Genomic DNA, 19,564 nt, shown 5'->3' with positions numbered 1-19,564 from the left:
GGTTGTCAGGCAGTAGGTTACTCTCCTTTCTATACACATGCATATCCCAATATAAGATCTTAAATATGCTCCATTTGATAAATATGAAATATATTATACTAATGCTGATTCAGTGGATGTGTCTCTCTCTGGGAACAATACATAGGGAACAAATGAGATCAAGGAGGAAAACTTGTGACGTAGCCTTTGGTGGTAGAAGCTCCATCTGTAATTAGTTGTTTTGATTATTATGCACGATTCTATGTAACTCATTCTGTGACCCCTGTGATGTGTCAAGGACATTTCAAATATGTATTTGCTGACTAACTTTGTGTTCCTATTCTATGATATTAAATGCATAAGTTTGTCAGGTAATACTAGGACTGTGGTCACAACCTATCTCTGACAGTTCTTATGCTCAAAAACTTTTATCCAAAGCAGTTCAGACAGTTACAGAGGTTCAGCCTGTCCCTGTGCCCAAACCTTTGGGTACAAACACATTTCTAATTTGGAGAAGATATGCTAGCTACTTTCTCACATGACTTTCAAATATCTTCCATTTATCCTTTCCATCAGAACTTCTAAATGGCCACCTACATAATTGTATCACAATTTTGAGTACTAATGAAAGCCCCTTCTGTTTTGTGCTTAATGCATTGCTTTGTTTAGTACCCTGTGTTCATTATCAATAATCTTCATTACTATGAGTACAGCCTTCCTTGTCAAAATCAATGATTCTGATCTCCCTCTTCTTTGTATCCTATGTTGTGCTTGGTGCCTTCAGAATGTGCTGTGAGCAGGAGAGGATGTTATTACCAAGAGGGGAGAATGAGGCTTTAAAAAAGTTCTTTTATACAAAGGGCACGCGTAATGCTTGTCTCCAAGGTGAGGACTCACCTTGTGTTAATACTATGACGCTGAAGACAAATGAGGTGGTAATGCAGCTCCTTTGTCAAAATCACCTGGCAAAAAACATGCCCATATTTCCCCTGTGTTGGGAAGATCCACAGACTTCCAGCTGTATATCCATGGCGGTATAATTTACTCAACCCAATTTGATTCACACAGTACTTTTTATTATTTTTGTTTATTCATTTGCGGACTGACTGGAGCAGTTATGTGCAATACAAACACAAAAGTAAATGTTCTTTAATGATAGTTTCTGAAACCAAACAGAGTGTAAAGATGTTTTAAATCCAATTCATTCTGAAAAATAAATTTTAAGATAGACCCCTCCTTAAGCACTCCAGCAGTTGCCTTTTACTAGGAACACCTGAGAGCCTACTCAGTAATCTGGTCTCTGAAATCATTAGCATTGCACAATGAGAGCATGGCAAGAAAGAAAGGACGAGAATGAAATGCATAAGGAGAAGTTGTCCAGAAACTTCCAAGCTGTAATTAGACTGCAAAAATTGAAAAATGAGAAGGATTGAACAATGACTGTGTGGCACAAAGACCACCTGCTTGCTCCAACAACATTGAACTGTGGGCCAAAGATAAGATTACAGAGATCAGAATTCCAAGGTATTCGCACAGGTTTGCCTAGTAAAATTCCTGGAGTGCTGGAAGAGAGTACTGCCATAACATGTTGCATCAAGACAAATGAGCAGCAGATGATGTTGCCTCCCCCCAAGAATTTGTCCACAGTTCAGTCCAATGGCAAATGTCACTTCCGGCCACTGGTTACGCCAGTGTACCCTGATATCACCCATCTAATGCACTAGTAACAACGTCTTTCCAATGTATCAAGTAGTTCTTCTTTTGTCACCATTCCTCCTGAGTAGGCATATGGTCTTCATGAGTTTTTATAATTGTCATAGTTACTAAGGAACTTAATAACTTCTGTAGTGGGAGGGACATGTGTGGCAGAAGAGACTGAACGATACAACAACATATTGATATCTGATTGAGCAGGATCTCAACAATATTGTTCAGAGCTTTAAATAGGGTTGTCGAACATGATAGCTATGGGGATTCGTAGAATGTATTCTCCCATAAGCATAATACTAGTTCACATCTACTACAGCCAGCTCTCGGTCTCCCAAGCAGCCATTGTGCCTCAGGGATAATATAGAAACATCCAATGCTTTTCATATTTTAACACTGTTGGACTCTGATTACAGAGAGGCTTTCCCCAGAATTTAGCATGTATTATAAACACAGGGCCCGGTGTTTCTTCCTTCTGATATTTACTAGGTATTACTTCTCATTATCAGATGTTAATCATGTAGTATATTAAAAAACAGAGTTTAATTTCAGCAAGAAGGTTTGTTCTTACATCTGTCTGTGAACTAACAATAAAGTAACATGAATTTACTTTATCATGCATTTATGCACCTCCAATGAGCCAATGTGAATGAATTGTAAAAGCCTGTAATGAATGTGGTTCAGACCCATTTCTGAATAATAGTGTCCCAGGAATCCAGATATCTCAAAAAGGCACCATGGCATTACATGAAAAGGCACATTGAGGTGGTGTGTGCATAAATGCATATCATAAAGTACCGTGGGACATTTGGCAAAGCAGATTTGCTAAATGTTCTTCTTATCTTAATTATTTGTGTGCACATGCGTTAATTAATGGAAATGGCAACAGGTTGCTCTCCTTCTCGATGGCAACAGCAGGAACAGTAGAGACTGGAGCAAACTCTTCTGAGTGAAAATGTATTTAGTACACATGTGTATCGTATATATTGCCAAAGAAGTGGGTAATCTTTTTACTCTGCCCACTTATTTCTTCAGGGTCATTCAGATTTACTTCAGACTTAAATGTTATTATTCTAGTGTAAATATCGTTTATGAAATAAATGGGAGATTTTAATTTCCTGTGAATGTTTGCATTTTACATTCTTACTAAAAGTGAGCTCTATCTTCAAACTGCACCTGTATTATTATGAATCTCTAGAGATAGTATATTATAGGTTACTAGTGGTACTGCAAAGTCAACATGCCTCACCAGCAGTAGACAATGCATACCTTCCCCTCAGTTATTGTGAGGCTAGATGACATAGGAATGCCCAAGCTCTTCTTTGTGCCACTGACTTTGGGGTGAAAACACTTCCCCCGGTACATTGTTCTGGCACAGAGACACAGTTCACCGTGATTCTTAAAAACCCTGAGGTAAGAAGGCTCCCACACCCACATTTCTCTTTTCTTTTCAGTGGCATCCAGGACTCTCTGGCAGAAACCACAAAAGTTAGAAATGCAACGCCTGTTTGACTTTTTTTAATAACTATTTGTGAAAGTAGGGAAAGGAGACAACTGGTCAAGGGAAGTAAATACTAAAAACAGTCAGTGGCTTATTTACAAGCCCAATGTGCGGCCGGGGCACCACTTTTTTTGATGCTCCGGCGGCGCAGTGTGCCTGCCCATATTTAAACGCCCATGTAGTCACCCTGCGTGACTTTTTATGACCTTGTCAAATGGTCCCTTTTCACACATTACTCTGCGTGAAAAGGGCATTCCATGGGTGTTGCTGTTGGTGTTCCTCCGCAACATCCATGGGACCTGACACATTCCCAGATTTACAAAGTATCAGAAGCATACGCTTACCCAGGGGAGGCATAGGAGTGGCACAACAAGCAGAAATACTTTTATTTCTCCTAATTTTTTTGCTTTTTCTGCATTCTGCAGTGCACATAATAGGAGCAAAACGCCATTAATGATTGTTTTTGTACAGGAGGGTCCGAAAGGTGTCCCTTCCTTCACAACAATAATCATCCCTGCACAAGGGTGTCTGTGTTGGCGCACAGCTGTTGTGTGTGCAGGGGCGACGGACAGAAATACGCAATATCTTGTAGATACTGCTCATTCCTGCCCATTTATTTTGACACACGGCAGCACGGCAGGAAGGCTTGCTGCACTGCCATGTGTCAAAATATAATCAATGAGGTCCTCAAAGTACTAGAAGTGAAACTGACTGAAGGAGAGTTGATGTATGAATCCACGCGTGGTGGGTCTACGTTGGAGGAAGCACAAGAACTTGAGTGGTGGCAGTGGCGGCCATCACACCTTGTGGGTGGCAGGGCGGGCACGGGAGCACGGGGATCGCAATGTAAACAAATGTTTAAAAAAATAAACACTTACCTTGCTGCCGGGTCCCGCTTCTCTGCTCCTGCTCTCCTCCTTCGGACTCCAGGAGCAGGAAGCACAGCCAGGCTCCCCTGACCAATCACAACGCTGCAATGCGGCGTTGCGATTGGTCTGAGTGTCGTGGTTCGACGCTCAGTAAGGGAATGGGGGCCTGGGCATGTTCTCCAAGCAGGCTGTAATGCAGCCTGCGTGGAGAATAGGGAAAGTGTGCATGACTGTTTGGCAAGTCTCAGATGCCGGCCAAACAGTCATGTGCACTTAGAAGTGGGCAAACCCCTCCTGCCCTGCCCTGCCCTGCTTAGAGAGCAGAGCAGCTCTGCCCACCCACAAAGCAGCACAGTAACATAAAATGATAATAACTCAAAGCTATCATTTTATGTTTCCTTCATTTGCACTGCTTAAAAGCAGTGGGGTGATGCTCCTCCACCATAGCAGAGGAACTGCCACTGAGTGGTGGGTAAAAGAGAAAACACCAGAGAGAATCACTGGAAAGCAAAGAAGGGGCAAGAGAGCGTTAAAAGTCTTTAGCAATTGGTAATTGAGAATTGGAGCTCCAGAAACCACAGAAACAAATGTACAACAATTAAAAGGGAGGAAAAGAAGAAAATCACACTTGTCTATGAAAGGAGAGCACAGAGAAACCGACACAAACTGTACTTAAGGAAAGTAAAATAATGATGCGCCATAAAATAAAAAGAATAAAATCACTAACATAAAATAATATACTATATACATTAAAATAAAGACTGCCTTCTGGCATACCTGGCCCAGGCTTATGATTGGGGAAAAAGTACTCCAAAGACGTTAAACATTTCACATAAGTGTGGTGGTCTTTACTAAAACCTTAGGGGAGTCATAACAGGCAGGATATAATCAAAACGAAGTTACATGCAGTAAAGAAAAAAAGAAGTGTGTGAATCTCGATCAATATCTAGTCTCCTTGAGGTATACATTTTAGAGGTAAGGGAGGGACTTGAAGCAAGCACCACTGCCTTTCAAAAGAAAAGATCTAGTTGATTTCAGTGGTGGAATTGAACTACGGTTCCTGTTTAGCCAAATACATGTTCATCAGATCAGATGTCGGACGCTTTAAGAGATAAAACAACCCGTAACCGTAGCCGGACCTGTGCAAGATTGCTGGAAGGGGGTGAGATTCCCGGTGTTGTTCTGACGGGAAGAGGGCAGTTGCTCCTGTTTCGCCATTTCCTGTTACGAGCGCGCCTGATGCATCTTTGCAAAATGTGTAATACCGTTGAATCATGAGGGAAGAATGAACGTGCTGTGTGTGTTCTCTGTTGCAGGCCATGTTAACCCGAGGGAACGGGGAGTCATCGAGGAAGAAAGATGATGACGACGTTCAGCTCCACACCAGGCACCGTCTGATTCCGCTCGGAAGAAAGATATACGAGTTTTACAACGCTCCCATTGTGAAATTTTGGTTTTACACTGTAAGTTTTTCGACACGAAACGGCAAGGGTGAAGGGTATATAATTGTGATCATTGCTGCCAAGGTTTCAGATAGCTATGGGTGACATTTAAATAATGTCAGTGAAATTATGAGTGACATTTCAACTACTATGAGTGACACTTTCTTGCGAGCAAAATCAAGCAATGTAGACGAGGAGAACATATAAATATCAGAATTTACACCCATTTGAGCAACAAGAAACTCCAAGAAGATTTTAAAACTGCTGCAGAGCACCAGAAATGGTCTCTCTCTGTCCAGTTGGGACCCGGCCCAACAGGAAGGATAAGCGAGGGCCCAACATGAACATGTTACACACGGAGGCATCTGAGCTGCCTAAGAGTCACACAGTCTCAGCTGACTAGCAGAAGACAGGCTGTCAAACACCATTTTGATTTATCCTCACAGGCAGAGGCCGGCGCAGTAATTTCTCATACAACATAACAGACAATTTAGGACTGTCAGGAACATGTTTTAAATTACCCCCAGCGGTTTTGAGAAATAAACCGCAAACGTAAAGGAGGGGATAGAAACACACACTTCGTCACTATGCAGCAAAGCCCTTCCTCATTCACGCAAGCCTCTTAAATCAAGTCGAGTTGTGGGCAATGTGTGGAGTGAATCGCTGAAAAGCAAAGCCTCCAGAAGTGTCGCATCCTGCCACCACTCGCACACCTGACCCATACCTAACCATCACCCCTGGCCGCTATATTCCCACACCATACTCTCACTGTCACTACTCTACCTGTACCTGAGCCCAGCATTTCCAAGATGTCTTGTTTCAAAGTGGGGGGCCCAAAGCTGGTCACTGGGTCAGTCCTGCCATTAGTCAGCGGAAATGCGGCCAAGAGCCAAGGCCAAGTGTGGGGAAGTAAGAGAGAGTTCACACTCCAGGCTGCACTCACTTTGCCCTTGCCATGGCCTCAACGATTCTGCCTTCTGATGTTCAGCAGCTGCGTGGAGAGACTGGTGCGCCTTAAGTGCTGAACAACTCCAGCGCAAGGCCTGTCACGGGGTGTTCACTCAACAGTGTCCCGATGTGATGAGTTGGCTCCCTCCGATGCTAGCGCAAACATTTGTATTCATTTAAATTAATCACAGTGCGAGTCTGCCAAAACTTTAACTCCGGCCGCTGGCGGCAGCAGGACGTGTGTGCTACAAAACTCGTCCTGACCTCCTGACTCTACTCACAGAAGTTAGGATTGTAGCAAATATGCCCTGCTGCTGCCGGTGGTGAATCCTAGTATAAATGTTACATTGTAACACTTAGCAGCCATAGCTGCAGACTACGAGACGGCCCCGGGAGCAGAGTGCAGGGCACACTACCACTCCTCCCTCCAGCGTTAGTTTCAGTATAGCTCAGTGGTGCATGGTTACTAGCTCTCCTGCTTAACAACTCAGTAGGCGCTATATATGCGTGACAATGCATTTCAGTGCAGAGATGCGAATCACCACACTGAAATGCGTTAGTGTCACACGTGATGCGTGATACCTGGCAGGCCTGTATGATTAATTGGCTTAGGGATCGCTTGGGTTGTGAATTTCTGCTAGTGAACGTAGGCAAAACGCAATAAATCTTGTACCCACATTAACAAACACTGTAAAATAAGCACCTAGTATGTTTTCCTCAGTCTGATTTACATTTTTAAATAAAAAATGTTTATTTCAGTGGCACCTTGTAAACTGGTGGCGGAGAGAAGGAAATAGTAAACATGTCAAGTGTCCTAAAAATATTCGAATAGCATATTAGAGACACATTAGACTGTCTGGAGGAGAACTGATGTACGAATCTGGTTACTCGTGGTCTCAGCAAGAGCCATTCCTCAGTTCACATACATTTTCCTTTGGTCCAAATGGTCATCACATTTCAGACCTGGCTTAAGGGCTCCTTCTATTTGTCTCTGTGTTTGCTGATCTTTCATGGATTAAGAAATGAAAATATAGACATCCTTGTATATACCAATAACCTGCTTTCAATGTTAAGTCACTTCATTGTCACATATTCTCTATATGTCTGGTTATGGTTGCTTTACTTGAAGTTTCTATATCATGTTTTTTTCTCTTTTTCTTCAAAACAGCAGAACTCTCTGAATTTTCTGCATTGTGAAAAAATACATGTACAGAGTCAAATATATATTCTTTTACTGCATATCTCCATCTCCCAACTACATGATTTGTATAAATGAATAAATATATGACTCAATTGAGGTCACTGAAAGACAAAAACCGGGCTATTTTACTTCAAATGTTTCTTTGCAATACCATATGGCAGATATGCTCTGCTCTACTATTATCTGGCTTTTTCTTGAGTAAATCAACACAGAATCAAAATCTGTGGCAAAACAAAATTGTTTCTAAAATAAGTTCCATGTGAACACTTGTAAGCTGTAAGGAAATATGGAAAGAGCAGAGAGATCAATTTCTCCGTGGGTTTAGTAAAAATTTATGTATTTCGAATGGTCTGAACATTGCAAAGTTCAACTAAGTTACAGCAAGAGATCTGTTGTTACAGAAAAATATATACTATTGTATACACTGTAATTCAAGAAATTCTTCTACCTTTGGATGAGGATGGAATTTGCCCCATTCTGTGCGTTTGACAGTTTCTTTGTAGCATTTGATCTCACTCTTTCATCTAGGATGTCCCACAAATCCTTTTCAGGGCACCACAAACTACTTGTGTCACTGCTTTCCTTTTCTGACTGTTTTCACATTAAGTTGCCAGATTCAACAGCAGAGATGTTGGAAGTGTATTGTCTCATGCAGGGGTGTAACACAGGCCGATGCAACCCTGGTGGTGCAGGGAGGCCCCACCTTTCAGGAAGCACTCATTCAGCCTAAAGCCTATGAATATCTGTGAGATGCATAGGCCTCAGGGGCCCCCATGAGATCCTTCAGAGAGGGACCCCATCCGTTAGTGTTACGTCACTGCCCTCATGGGATGGCCCAATGCACCTGTAGCACTTTGTACGGCTTTCTTGATGGCATTCGGCTTATGGGTTGGGATAGCCCTTATAAGGAGATAGAGACGAGTTGATCTCATGACCATACCACAGAGTTCCAATGATCCCAGCATGTCGAACTCTGTCTCTTTGGCTTTTATAATGTTAGTGAGCAATAATGTGTTTATGGTGTACACTGGTGTGTGCCTACTGTGATCACTCGCCCAAGAGGAGTCCCAATTACAGTGTAATTACTGCCCCATCCCGATAGAGTTTAATTTAGAGGAGGTTGTGATGGCTATAAATTCCACCCAGAATAATAAAGCCCCGGGACCAGATGGGATCCCAAGTGATCTCTACAAAATGAACATAGACCTTTGGGCACCTGTCTGTCTACGAGTAATGGAGGCCTGCTGCGTAAAAGGTTTTGTTAAAACATGGGCAGAATCATTAATTATCCCTATACATAAAAAGGGTGATAGGGAAAGCCCAGCAAATTACAGACCAATATCACTTCTAGATTCATTAGTGAAAATTGCAGGCAGAGTGGTTTTGAATAAACTGCAGGATTGGGCAGAAGAAAAGAATATCCTAACGCCAGTACAATACGGATTACGCCAAGGAATGGGCACAGTGGAGCAAGTTTTATATTTTGTCCTACTACAGGGGAAATATACTAAAGCTAAAGAGGGATGTTTCTACGCAATTTTCGTCGACCTCTCGTCGGCGTTTGATTGCGTAATACACAATTAATTATGGGAAACATTAGAGGGGATGAAAGTGGACCCAGCTATTGTTCTCTTTTTGAGACAATTATACTCGAATGCGACTGCTAGAGTAAGGTTTGGGCTGATGGGGGAATGCACTAGGTCTTTCCGCATACAGAAGGGGGTGAGGCAAGGATGTGTGCTGGCCCCATTCCTTTTCTCATTATATACTAACAGCTTGGAGAAGGAATTGGGAGCCAGCAGCATTGACTCCCCAAAGGTTGGGAATAGACAGATCATCTCCCTTTTGTATGCGGACAAGGCTGTGCTGATGGCAAGAACAAAAGTTGGTGCCCAAAAAGCTTTAAATAAATACGTAGACTACATGGAGGAGAGGGGCCTTAAACTTAATGCTAAAAAGTGCTTTGTGATGGGATCCGGCAAAGGTGGAGCAAGATGTAAGCAACTTAGCGTGGCAGGTCTTCAATTACAAGCTACAAAAACATTCCCATACCTAGGAGTCACAATCGAGGCAACAGGGGCTTGGGGCCCCGAGGTGAAAAATAGATCACTAGCCTTTAAACGCTCGGTTGCGGCTGTGAAGCATTTTGCTAGTAAATTGGGGAAAAAACAACCATAAATAATGCTCAGCATATATGTGGCTAAGTGTAGAAGTATTGCCTTGTATGGAGCGGGAATATGGGGATACCAGGATGTTACAGCTCTCCAAATTATTGAAAACAACTTTTTTCGATATCTCCTGTCCCTTCCGAAAAGTATATCGGTCTACAACTGCCACATGGAACTAGGAATGGAATATCTGACAGACTAAAATCCAGCCAATTTTGCTCTGGAGGAGAATCTGGGTGACGCCAGAATTGGGACTAAATCGAGAAGTAATTAATGATGTCATGGCCCTGGACAATGTAAAAAGTATCAAATGGCTTGAGTACGTGAGGAAAGTTCTCATGGACATTGAAAGGCCAGAATGGTACTATAAACCTGAACTAATTGGGAAAACCTCCAAGAAAGCTTTAAGAAACTTATGTATGGAGCACTTCAACATCTTAAGGCTTGGGAGTGAGGTCAGTAAAAGATCTGTGCTCGAACATCAGCCGTTACTAACCACGTATAAAATACAACCATACTTAACCATCGCGACTTTGGGGATTGAACGCTTTGTCCTGACTAGATTCAGGTTTAACATTTTTCACCACTTGGTTTCATATCCGGATAAAAATGACTGGAATAGAATTTTGGCCCCCTGTCCATGTGACAATGTATCCGTTCAGTCCACCTTCCATCTTGTATTACTATGCAAATTGTATAAGAAAGAGCGTGCTAGATGGTTGAAACAATATTTGAGAGGTGGGGCATGGCGGCAGTGTAGGCCAGCTTATTTGAATCTGCAACAACTAGGAAACCCTCTGTGTATTAGGACTATGTCGATGTTTTTAAAAAGTGTGTTGAAACAACGGAACTCACTATGCACTAATGACTAACCGATCAATCACCTCAATTGATTTAATATTTTTTTTAATTATTTATTATGTGTACTCGCAATGTGATAACTTTTGTATGAAATGCTTTTATGATTTTTAAAAAAAGGTGAAAATCGAATAAAGCTTTAAAATTGAAAATTTAATTGATCACTTAGTCATTTTGGTCATACAACTCAGAGCATAATTGATGATTCTTGTTCCCGCTCCCACATGCTGAGAGTAGTGGAAGGCATCCGTTATGAGCGGGCACCTCTTTTTCTTCTATTTTTCCACCTTATTATACTCAGGCCCAGCCGCGGGCCGTGGAGGGAGTTACGGTGGGGCAGGGAGGCGGGGAGGGGGCGGGGCAGGGTGGAGAGGGCTAAAAACCGGCACCTGGATAATTACAGGTAAGTAAACAATTTAAATAATAAAATGAATTTCGTAGCGCGCACTGCATCGCAAAATGCGATGCAGTGCGCACTACGAAATTCGTTTTATTAATCAAATTGTTTACTTACCTGTAATTATCCAGGTGCCGGTTTTTAGCCCTCTCCACCCTGCCCCGCCCCCTCCCCGCCTCCCTGCCCCACCGTAACTCCCTCCACGGCCCGCGGCTGCTCAGGCCGTTTTCTCTTATTTGTTTGACTGAGGGTTTCCTAACTTTTGCATTGACACTAATTCATTTGAATGGTGGGTTGTCTTCATTTGCTCCTCTTTTCACTCCCCCTCACAGAGACGTTTTAAGGCAAGGGCCCCTTGATAGAGCTAGCTCTCTTCTGCAGAGTCTAATAATTTAGTAAAAGATTGTTTTACATTCCGTTTTCCTCTAGTTTATTTTTAATGTGGGTGATGGATGGCAGTCTGTAAGAGACATTTTACAGAGAAATGTTCATGTTTTTCAACACTATCCAATATCCAAACACAACGTTTCTTTTACATCAAAACAGGACCTCACATCTGAAAATATGGGCAGAGGTCACAAAAATGATATGTAATAATATTAGTGAGCTGCTGCTGTATAAAAATATTAAAAACACACTTCACTATCCTTAAATATTCGATGTAAACATATTAATATTGTGGACCAGTGTATCTGTGCACTGTCAGTGACCTGGCAGAAGAGGGCATGATAGAGCTGAAATTGCATCATAGATTCAAAACATTTCCTAACAGGGGCCCCAAAATTACTTTTGGCCCTGGGCCCCCGAAATCCTTTAGAAGTCCCTGTCCCCTCATACATGTAAGTGGCAGGTTGGATTGATGCTGGCTAACTTTAGCACATTATATATATACAAATCAGAGCCGAAGTAAGTGCAGAGGGCCTCATTCACAAAGGTGAACTTACATTTTAGTGTAAGTGTTAGGTTGTTTTGCTATCACAAACTAATTTTACAAGTAGTGTCTTTATGGCAGCGGAGTCTCCGCACTCATAGCAAAGACTCCACACATAAAAAGATAGGCCTTTTAATGTTAAATACACAAATACCATTATCTGACCATAGGTGCAAAAAATAATGCACTCCTCAACTGTTGTTTCTCTGTTCCTGGTCATTTTACGCACATTATGAGGCAAACTCACTTGAGAAAGCTGGAAGACATTAAGGGTCTCATTTATGAGGCCCCTTGCGGCACCGGAACTGTACTTTTTTGATGTTCTGGTGGCGCAATGTGCCCCAGCATATTTACCACTGCGTGAAAGGTGCGTTCCATGGGTGTTGTTGTGGGTGTTCCCACGCAATACCCATGGAAACTGACACATTCCCAGATTTACAAGATATCGTAAACTTGGGAATGCATCAAAATCTCACGCCCCCCCCCCCCCCAGGGGTGGCATTAGGGAGGAGCAACAAGGAGAAATCTTTTCACTTCTCCTTGTTTATTCCTTTTTTATGTGTGCTGCATTGTGCAGCACACATAGATTGAGGAAACTCATTGATTTTGTGCAGGAAGGTATCACATCCTGCACAAAATCAATCAACCCCACAATGCAGGCATCCTTGCACCATGGCGCAAGGGTGCCTGCGTTGGTGCATGGCAGCCCATGGTGCATTGGCGCAGGGGAAAAGGAAAGGTATGTGCTGTATCTCATAGATACGGCACATTCCTGCCCTGAGCCAAATCCTCATAAATGAGGTCCTAAGATTGTAAGGTGATCCATTAGGCAAAGAAATGGACAGATCCTCTGGATCTGAAAGTCTGCGTTTATCATAGTGTCTGTGTGAGTTTCTCTTTAAGTTGATTCGCTGTATATATTCCCTCTCTACTAGAACATAAGAACATATATGAAGCGTAATTGACATTTGGATAGTAAAGGCAGCTACTACAGGTTGTGTTCTAAATATAGATAATAATCCAATAGTGGAATTTCTTCTACCACTGGGATAATGTGAAGAAAATGTATATTTAAATGTAATTGTTATCATTGGTGAGATGGGGGAGTCTAGTCATGAATGTTTGTTTTGCAAAGGCCTCCAGGTCCAGTGATTGTGTTGCCGTTGCATCACACTAGGCGATACACCAGGCGAAACAAGCCCGTAAGTAAGATTTACTGTGTAACTCAGGGTCACCTTTTGTAGCTCTGTGTGGCATAGTAGATCTGGAATAACGTAAGGCAGCTGCACAGGTAAGGCATTCCGTGGGTGGAGTTTGGGTGTTACCATGCACCCACCTATGGGTTTTGATGCATACCCAGATTTACTAAGACTAGTAAACCTGGGAATTTTTCAAAATGCCAAGCCTTCCTAGGTGAGACATAATGAGGAGAAACATGTTTATTTCTCCTCGTTATTTCCTCTTTCTACGTGTGCTGCAGTCTGCAGCACACATGTAGAGAGGGAAAATGCCTCTGAGGATTGTCTTTGTGCACTAAGGCGTCCCTTCCTACACAAATGCAATCCTTGCTGTAACACAGGCACCCTTGCGTTGATGCTTTGCAGGCACATGTGAGATTGCACAGGAATGAGCCATATATTTATATTTATGGCGCATTCCTGCTCTCTCCATTTGACGCAGGTCAGCAAGTTGTCTTGCTGTGTTGCACTGTACCAAATGTTATTAAATCTGGAACCCCTTCTTTCCATGAAGATGACCCTATATATGTATGGTCTGACCAACTCCACTTTCTCATGCAGATGGCTTACATTGGGTACCTGATGCTGTTCAACTACATCGTGCTCGTGAAGATGGATCGCTGGCCTTCGATGCAAGAGTGGATTGTCATCTCCTATATATTCACTCTGGGAATAGAGAAGATGAGAGAAGTATGTGTTTCTGCAAACTACTTAAACTATGGTTGATGTTAAAGATTGTTCCAACGTATTCACATCCAGCCACGGCTCGTGCAGGGCGTTACATCGGGCGGTGACGTCAGGCAGAGGAGGGGCAGGGTGGGGGGTTGTAAAATGCGGGATATGGACGATGTCAGGTAAGTACCGAAAAAACAAAAAACAAATTTCGTTACCCGCGCTGCATCGCCAAATGTGATGCAGCGCGGGTAACGAAATTCGTTTTTTTTTTATTGGGTACTTACCTGACATCGTCCATATCCCGCATTTTACAACCCCCCACCCTGCCCCTCCTCCTGACGTCACCGCCCGGTGTAACGCCCTGCACGAGCCGTGGCTGTTTACATCCCATACTATAAGTGACTAAGGGCAGTTAAGAAACTTTAAAAAGCAACTGTACATTTTGTTGAGTTTTCCAAATGTAGGTGAATGGCGATATTATGTAAATGAAACGTAAAGCAATTACATTTTCACTTCAGTTCTTCACCTCAATCAACAAGTTTCGACTATAAGCCACCGCGAAAAATAAGGCTAAAAATCGACTATTATTGTACATCTTTTCAGGAAATGATTAAAATGTGTTTGATCAATGTGGGATTCCTGGGTTACTGTGCTACAGAAATACTTAACGATTCCACATGAAACATCTAGCTATCCAGATATTCACATGTGTAAACAAACCTGCCATTAGATTCTGATAAATCTTAAGTTTTCGGAACGAACAAGCTAAAGTGGCTTATCTGGAATGTCAATGCCAGACAGAGGAGTGAAAGATAAAAAGAAAAGGTTCAGGAGTTGTGGAAACTCACCAGAGACAAATTCAAGTGACGTTGAAACCAGGTAGTCACAATGAAAAACTAATTGAAATGACATGAACAATATTTTTACAACCACTTTTAGAAGGTTTTAAAACGGTTAAGTAGACATGTTAAATTACATCAGGCTTGCTCTTTCTTCTGAGCATGCCATCTCAAAATACTCACTTGAGGCAGAAAACAAGCACAGCTGCTCTCAGAAAAGACTGCTGTTTAGTTAGTAGTTAAGAGCAATGCAAATAGAACTAAATTAATGAGATTACAAAAAAAACAAATCCCTGAATGTTCCTTTCCAGGAATGCTCTGGGGTCACAACAATTATATTTATATGATAAAGTTCCCTCTACATACATTATAATCAGTTGTCATGGAATTCCTATAATACAAAGACTCACCATTTGCCTTCTCCCAACACTCTTTAAATCTTTGCTGTTTTGCTCATTCTTATCAAAGATATACTGTGTTTGCAAACACATGGAATACATTTGAAATCAGTGATGTAAAAATAAACGCACTAATATGCAGAGTAAGATTTGCAATTTTAAAAACGCATTGTAGTTCAGAATGTGTGTTGGCATGGAGATAGATTCCAGCTTGCATGTAACAAGCTCTAGTAGTTTAATAAACAAACAGACTACCTCAAATGGCACATACTCATTTAATAATGGAAGACTTTTAAGGGTATCCGGAGTAAGGTAATCTTGAGGCACAGAACTTTGTGTATTTTTTAAGCTATGTGTAGCTATGCTTAATCCACAGTATTTATAGTTAAAAAAGCATTGGGGCCTCTCAGGGAAAGGAGGTATGGGAACCTTTGAGCAGCCTTTCACACCATCTGCTGCTAGAAGCTTTGCACAAGCACACAGAATCATCTAATCCGATGACTGTCTCCCTCAAAACCCACAAAATGTTCTCTGGGCCCCTGCCACTAAATGCCTTCTCACCCCAACACAACATGGGACCATGACAAGCAGCAGGTAACCCCCACCAGCCAATCACCTGCAGTGTTCTGTCTGAGAACCCCATGTCCCTACTGACAAGTACCTCACTCTAATCACAGGAGGATGCAACACTGCAGGTGTGGTCTTACCATCTTCTGCTACAGAATGGTCTGCCCATGAATATCTTCGAGCAGGAAAATGATAGGACTATTGCTATAGATTTAATAGGTGGAGGAATGGGACATACCTCGGGCATTACTTGTAGCCTAAATTTGTCCGACTCAGTCCAGCTACACATGTGTAGCTGACATTTCACACACTTCTACAGCTTTTTAAGGAATATTTCGGAAGAAAGAGTTAAAAATCAACCTCTCACTATTTTTGTGAAAAAAATGAATCATTGTGACATCACAACTGTTGTTATTAGAGGTAACTTATGATGTGTAAAAAATGGAGTACTAGTTGAGGCGGTGAGAACCCACTTCAAATAAGCATCACAATCCTTGTCAGAGTGAACTAGAAAAGCCACTAAACAAACCTGTTCTTAGCTCTGGCAACTTGGCATAAAGTAGTCAGGATTAACTTAGAGGCAATGTGTAAAGTACGTATGCACCACTAAGACAATATTACAGTGAAAACACAACACAAGAAAACCTCACACCAATTCAGAAACATATTCTATTAAATAAATTAAATGACACCAAAATGGCAAAAATTAAATGAGTAGAATTGATGTTATGGGTTTTTAAAGTTTACGGTAAACATAGCACCAAATAGGTGCGAGGCTCCAACTGCAGGTATCTGGTCACGCTGGACCGGGACAATTTCAAAAGTTTAGACCGCCCACGATGGAGCAGCAGTTGGGTAGAGAACTAGGTGCACCAGCTAGGAGTTGAACCTTTCATCCTTGATGTGGAACTGTGCAGTGCTACAATGTGAGGCTCTGGTTCGTGCTTCATCAAGTCATTGTCTGACTAATTAGGAGTAGTGAGGTACTGCAGTGAAGCCGCCGATCAAGAGCTGCCAGATGTTGCAATGCGAGGCTCTGCTTTTTGATGTGCTGTACTGCATTGCATCCAGTGAAGCCGCAGACCAAGAGCTGAGAGGTGCTGCGATGCCCTGTGTCGTCCTGCGCTGTGCTGCATCAGATCCGGTGAAACCTTCAGTTGAATAGGGATTCCAGCCAAGGGTCCAGGACCTTGAGGACAGCACATGGGGGGTCAGGACTCTTTCCCATGAAGGCAGGCAGAGGGGACCATTCCATAATTTGGGAATGTTTAGCTGGAAAGCAGGGGAGGCCTATCGAAGCTTGTTCTGTCCCTATAGCTCAAACAGGAGGTCAGCCAACTGAACCTTCAAGCCACATATGGGGTCCTGAGTTCAAGGCAAGCAGGTCTTATCTTCCTTTTTCAGACAGCAGGGCAGTCCTTCTTCTGAATTTTTTAAGATAAGGAGTGTTTTGATTTTAGGTTCTGGGGTACCACTTTTATACCCAGTGCCAGCCTGTGAGTGGAGTTCTTCCTTTTCCCCTGGGTTTGGCTTGAGTCTGTCTAGTGAAACAAAGGACAGACAGGCCCATATCTGACCTGTATTTGCCATTGATCGGATAGGTATCTTGTGAAATCAGAAAGGGGCCGGGTGCAGCCCTCAGGCTACCCATTAAAGCTCAGGAACAGGTTTGGTACAGACCCCCAGGCCATCCTGCTCAGGAGAAGAACGCCCTTCCCCCATTAAAATATCTTTTGGCCACTGTCTCAAAGGAATACACATCACACCACAGTAGAGCCATTAACATCCACGTGACCTGCACATTGGCATACAGACACATTTAGTTTAGGCAGAAAAAGACAACTTTCTATAAGTGGTGGTTTGAAAATAGTGATTTAAAATCCAGCCTTACCATTAAAGAGGATTTTAAATTATAATCAAATTGCAGCAATTCTGATGGAGACACTAGTACATCTCCTGCTTCCCACATCTTATTTAATGACTGGATTCTGCAGTATCCACGCCATGCTGCCTCCTTGTGGTGTGCCTTTGGAATGCTCTCTGCAATTGACATATCCATTGAGCACAGTATAAAATCGCTCTCTTGCTCAGCCAGCACCATCTGCTTGAAGCCTAGAGACATTGCACCACATTATTGCCCATATTTCCATCACACTGAACTCCACCTTATGATAAAAACCTGCCTTTTAAATTACAGCTCTTACATTACTGAATTAAATGATTGAATATTAACATGCCATATTTGATTTTTTTTAATTTAAGACTTATGATTAACCTTAATGACATCAATATGAATGTGGGCTCGGTGAGAAAAAGGACATTTAGAATATCAGCTCATCCAAAGTAGCTTTTAATTTTATAGAGGGAATAAACTGCAATTTAACTGTTGAGCATTCAATCATCAAGATCTAATTTTCCATCCATTTTGCTTGCATTACTGTCAACATATTTTGTCTCACCTGATTCTCACTAAGGCTTGTCCTAATTTAGCAAGCAATTGATGTGACGTTTATGTATTTAATTTACAACCAGCATGTCTGCCCTTTTCATTGAAAAGATAATAATTAATAATACATTTATACAAGGGTAAAATGAATACCTGTAGCTGTGCATTTTCGAACAAGAAGGGACAAGGAACATTCAGGTTATGTCTGACTATAAGTAAGCACATTCTTTTCAGATATGATGGAAAAATACAATATGTGCATTCTTCGTTCCACCGCTGTGGAGAAAAAAAGAATTGAGTGCAAGAGAGGAAAAGGGTAAGAAGGATATAGATGCTTTATTAACTTTCAGAAGTATGACTTAGGAACGGATGAAGAAAGGATGACTGCATGAATTGGCCATATCCGTACTCTTGCGTACACATAATTTGAGTACAGTTGGTCTTTTCATCTAGTCAACAAGGGCATCAATGGTCAACAACGATATTTAGGCATGCACATCTTGAGATGTGTACACACTCCTCAGCTTCCTAATAAACCTCCGGTATGCTGTGAAAATCTCTACACCTGTAGCCTGCTAAGTTGAAGTCTCTCTCCCAGTCCTACTCTGGCATGGTTACTCTCCCAACAGCTATATGCTATTTTACCCATAGCATATCTTGTTATTGATTGTTTATTGAGCACTAGCTGTACCCGGCCACGTGTTGCTGTGGCTCAGTCTGGTTAAATGAAGGAGAAAGAAAAGAGTAAGCGCATGTTTCTAATATGTTTAATTTCACATTGCTTGTGGGTATAAAAAGTGAACCAACTCCTTCCCCCTCCCTCCACCCACTTACCGGTCTGCCATCCTGACACCAACTGTCCATCCTAATATATGTAGACTATTGTCTCTATGCGTCCCTTCTTAATGTTGCAAAGTGAACCAACTCCTCCCCCCTCCCTCCACCCACTTCTCGGTCTGCGCTAATGTTGCAAAGTGAACCAACTCCTCCCCTCTCCCTCTACCCACTTCTCGGTCTGCCATCCTGACACCAACTGTCCATCCTAATATATGTAGACTATTGTCTCTATGCGTCCCTTTTTAATGTTGCAAAGTGAACCAACTCCTCCCCCCTCCCTCCACCCACTTCCCGGTATGCCATCCTGACACCAACAGTCCATCCTAATATATGTAGACTATTGTCTCTATGCGTCCCTTCTTAATGTTGCAAAGTGAACCAACTCCTCCCCCATCCCTCCACCCACTTCTCGGTCTGCACTAATGTTGTAAAGTGAACCAACTCCTCCCACCTCCCTCCACCCACTTCCCGGTCTGCCATCCTGAAACCCAACTGCCCATCCTAATATATGTAGACTATTGTCTCTATGGGTCCCTTCTTAATGTTGCAAAGTGAACCAACTC

At 42.3% G+C, this 19,564-nt stretch overlaps 1 protein-coding gene across 4 annotated transcripts in view; it reads left to right on the top strand.

The window, feature by feature from the left end:
• Positions 1-19,564, top strand: part of TRPM3 (transient receptor potential cation channel subfamily M member 3) — a 940,843-nt gene that overhangs the window by 779,976 nt on the left and 141,303 nt on the right. For all 4 annotated transcript variants that reach the window (XM_078675756.1, XM_078675753.1, XM_078675754.1 and 1 more), the window contains 2 exons: positions 5,373-5,519; positions 13,801-13,929. In XM_078675756.1, coding sequence (XP_078531882.1) covers positions 5,373-5,519; positions 13,801-13,929 — 276 coding nt within the window. The remainder of the gene's footprint in view (positions 1-5,372; positions 5,520-13,800; positions 13,930-19,564) is intronic.

Source organism: Lissotriton helveticus, chromosome 2_1 (assembly GCF_964261635.1).
Source record: "Lissotriton helveticus chromosome 2_1, aLisHel1.1, whole genome shotgun sequence".
Taxonomy (NCBI): domain Eukaryota; kingdom Metazoa; phylum Chordata; class Amphibia; order Caudata; family Salamandridae; genus Lissotriton; species Lissotriton helveticus.
Note: the sequence above shows the minus strand (reverse complement) of the source record. Positions and strands in the feature narration are given on the sequence as shown.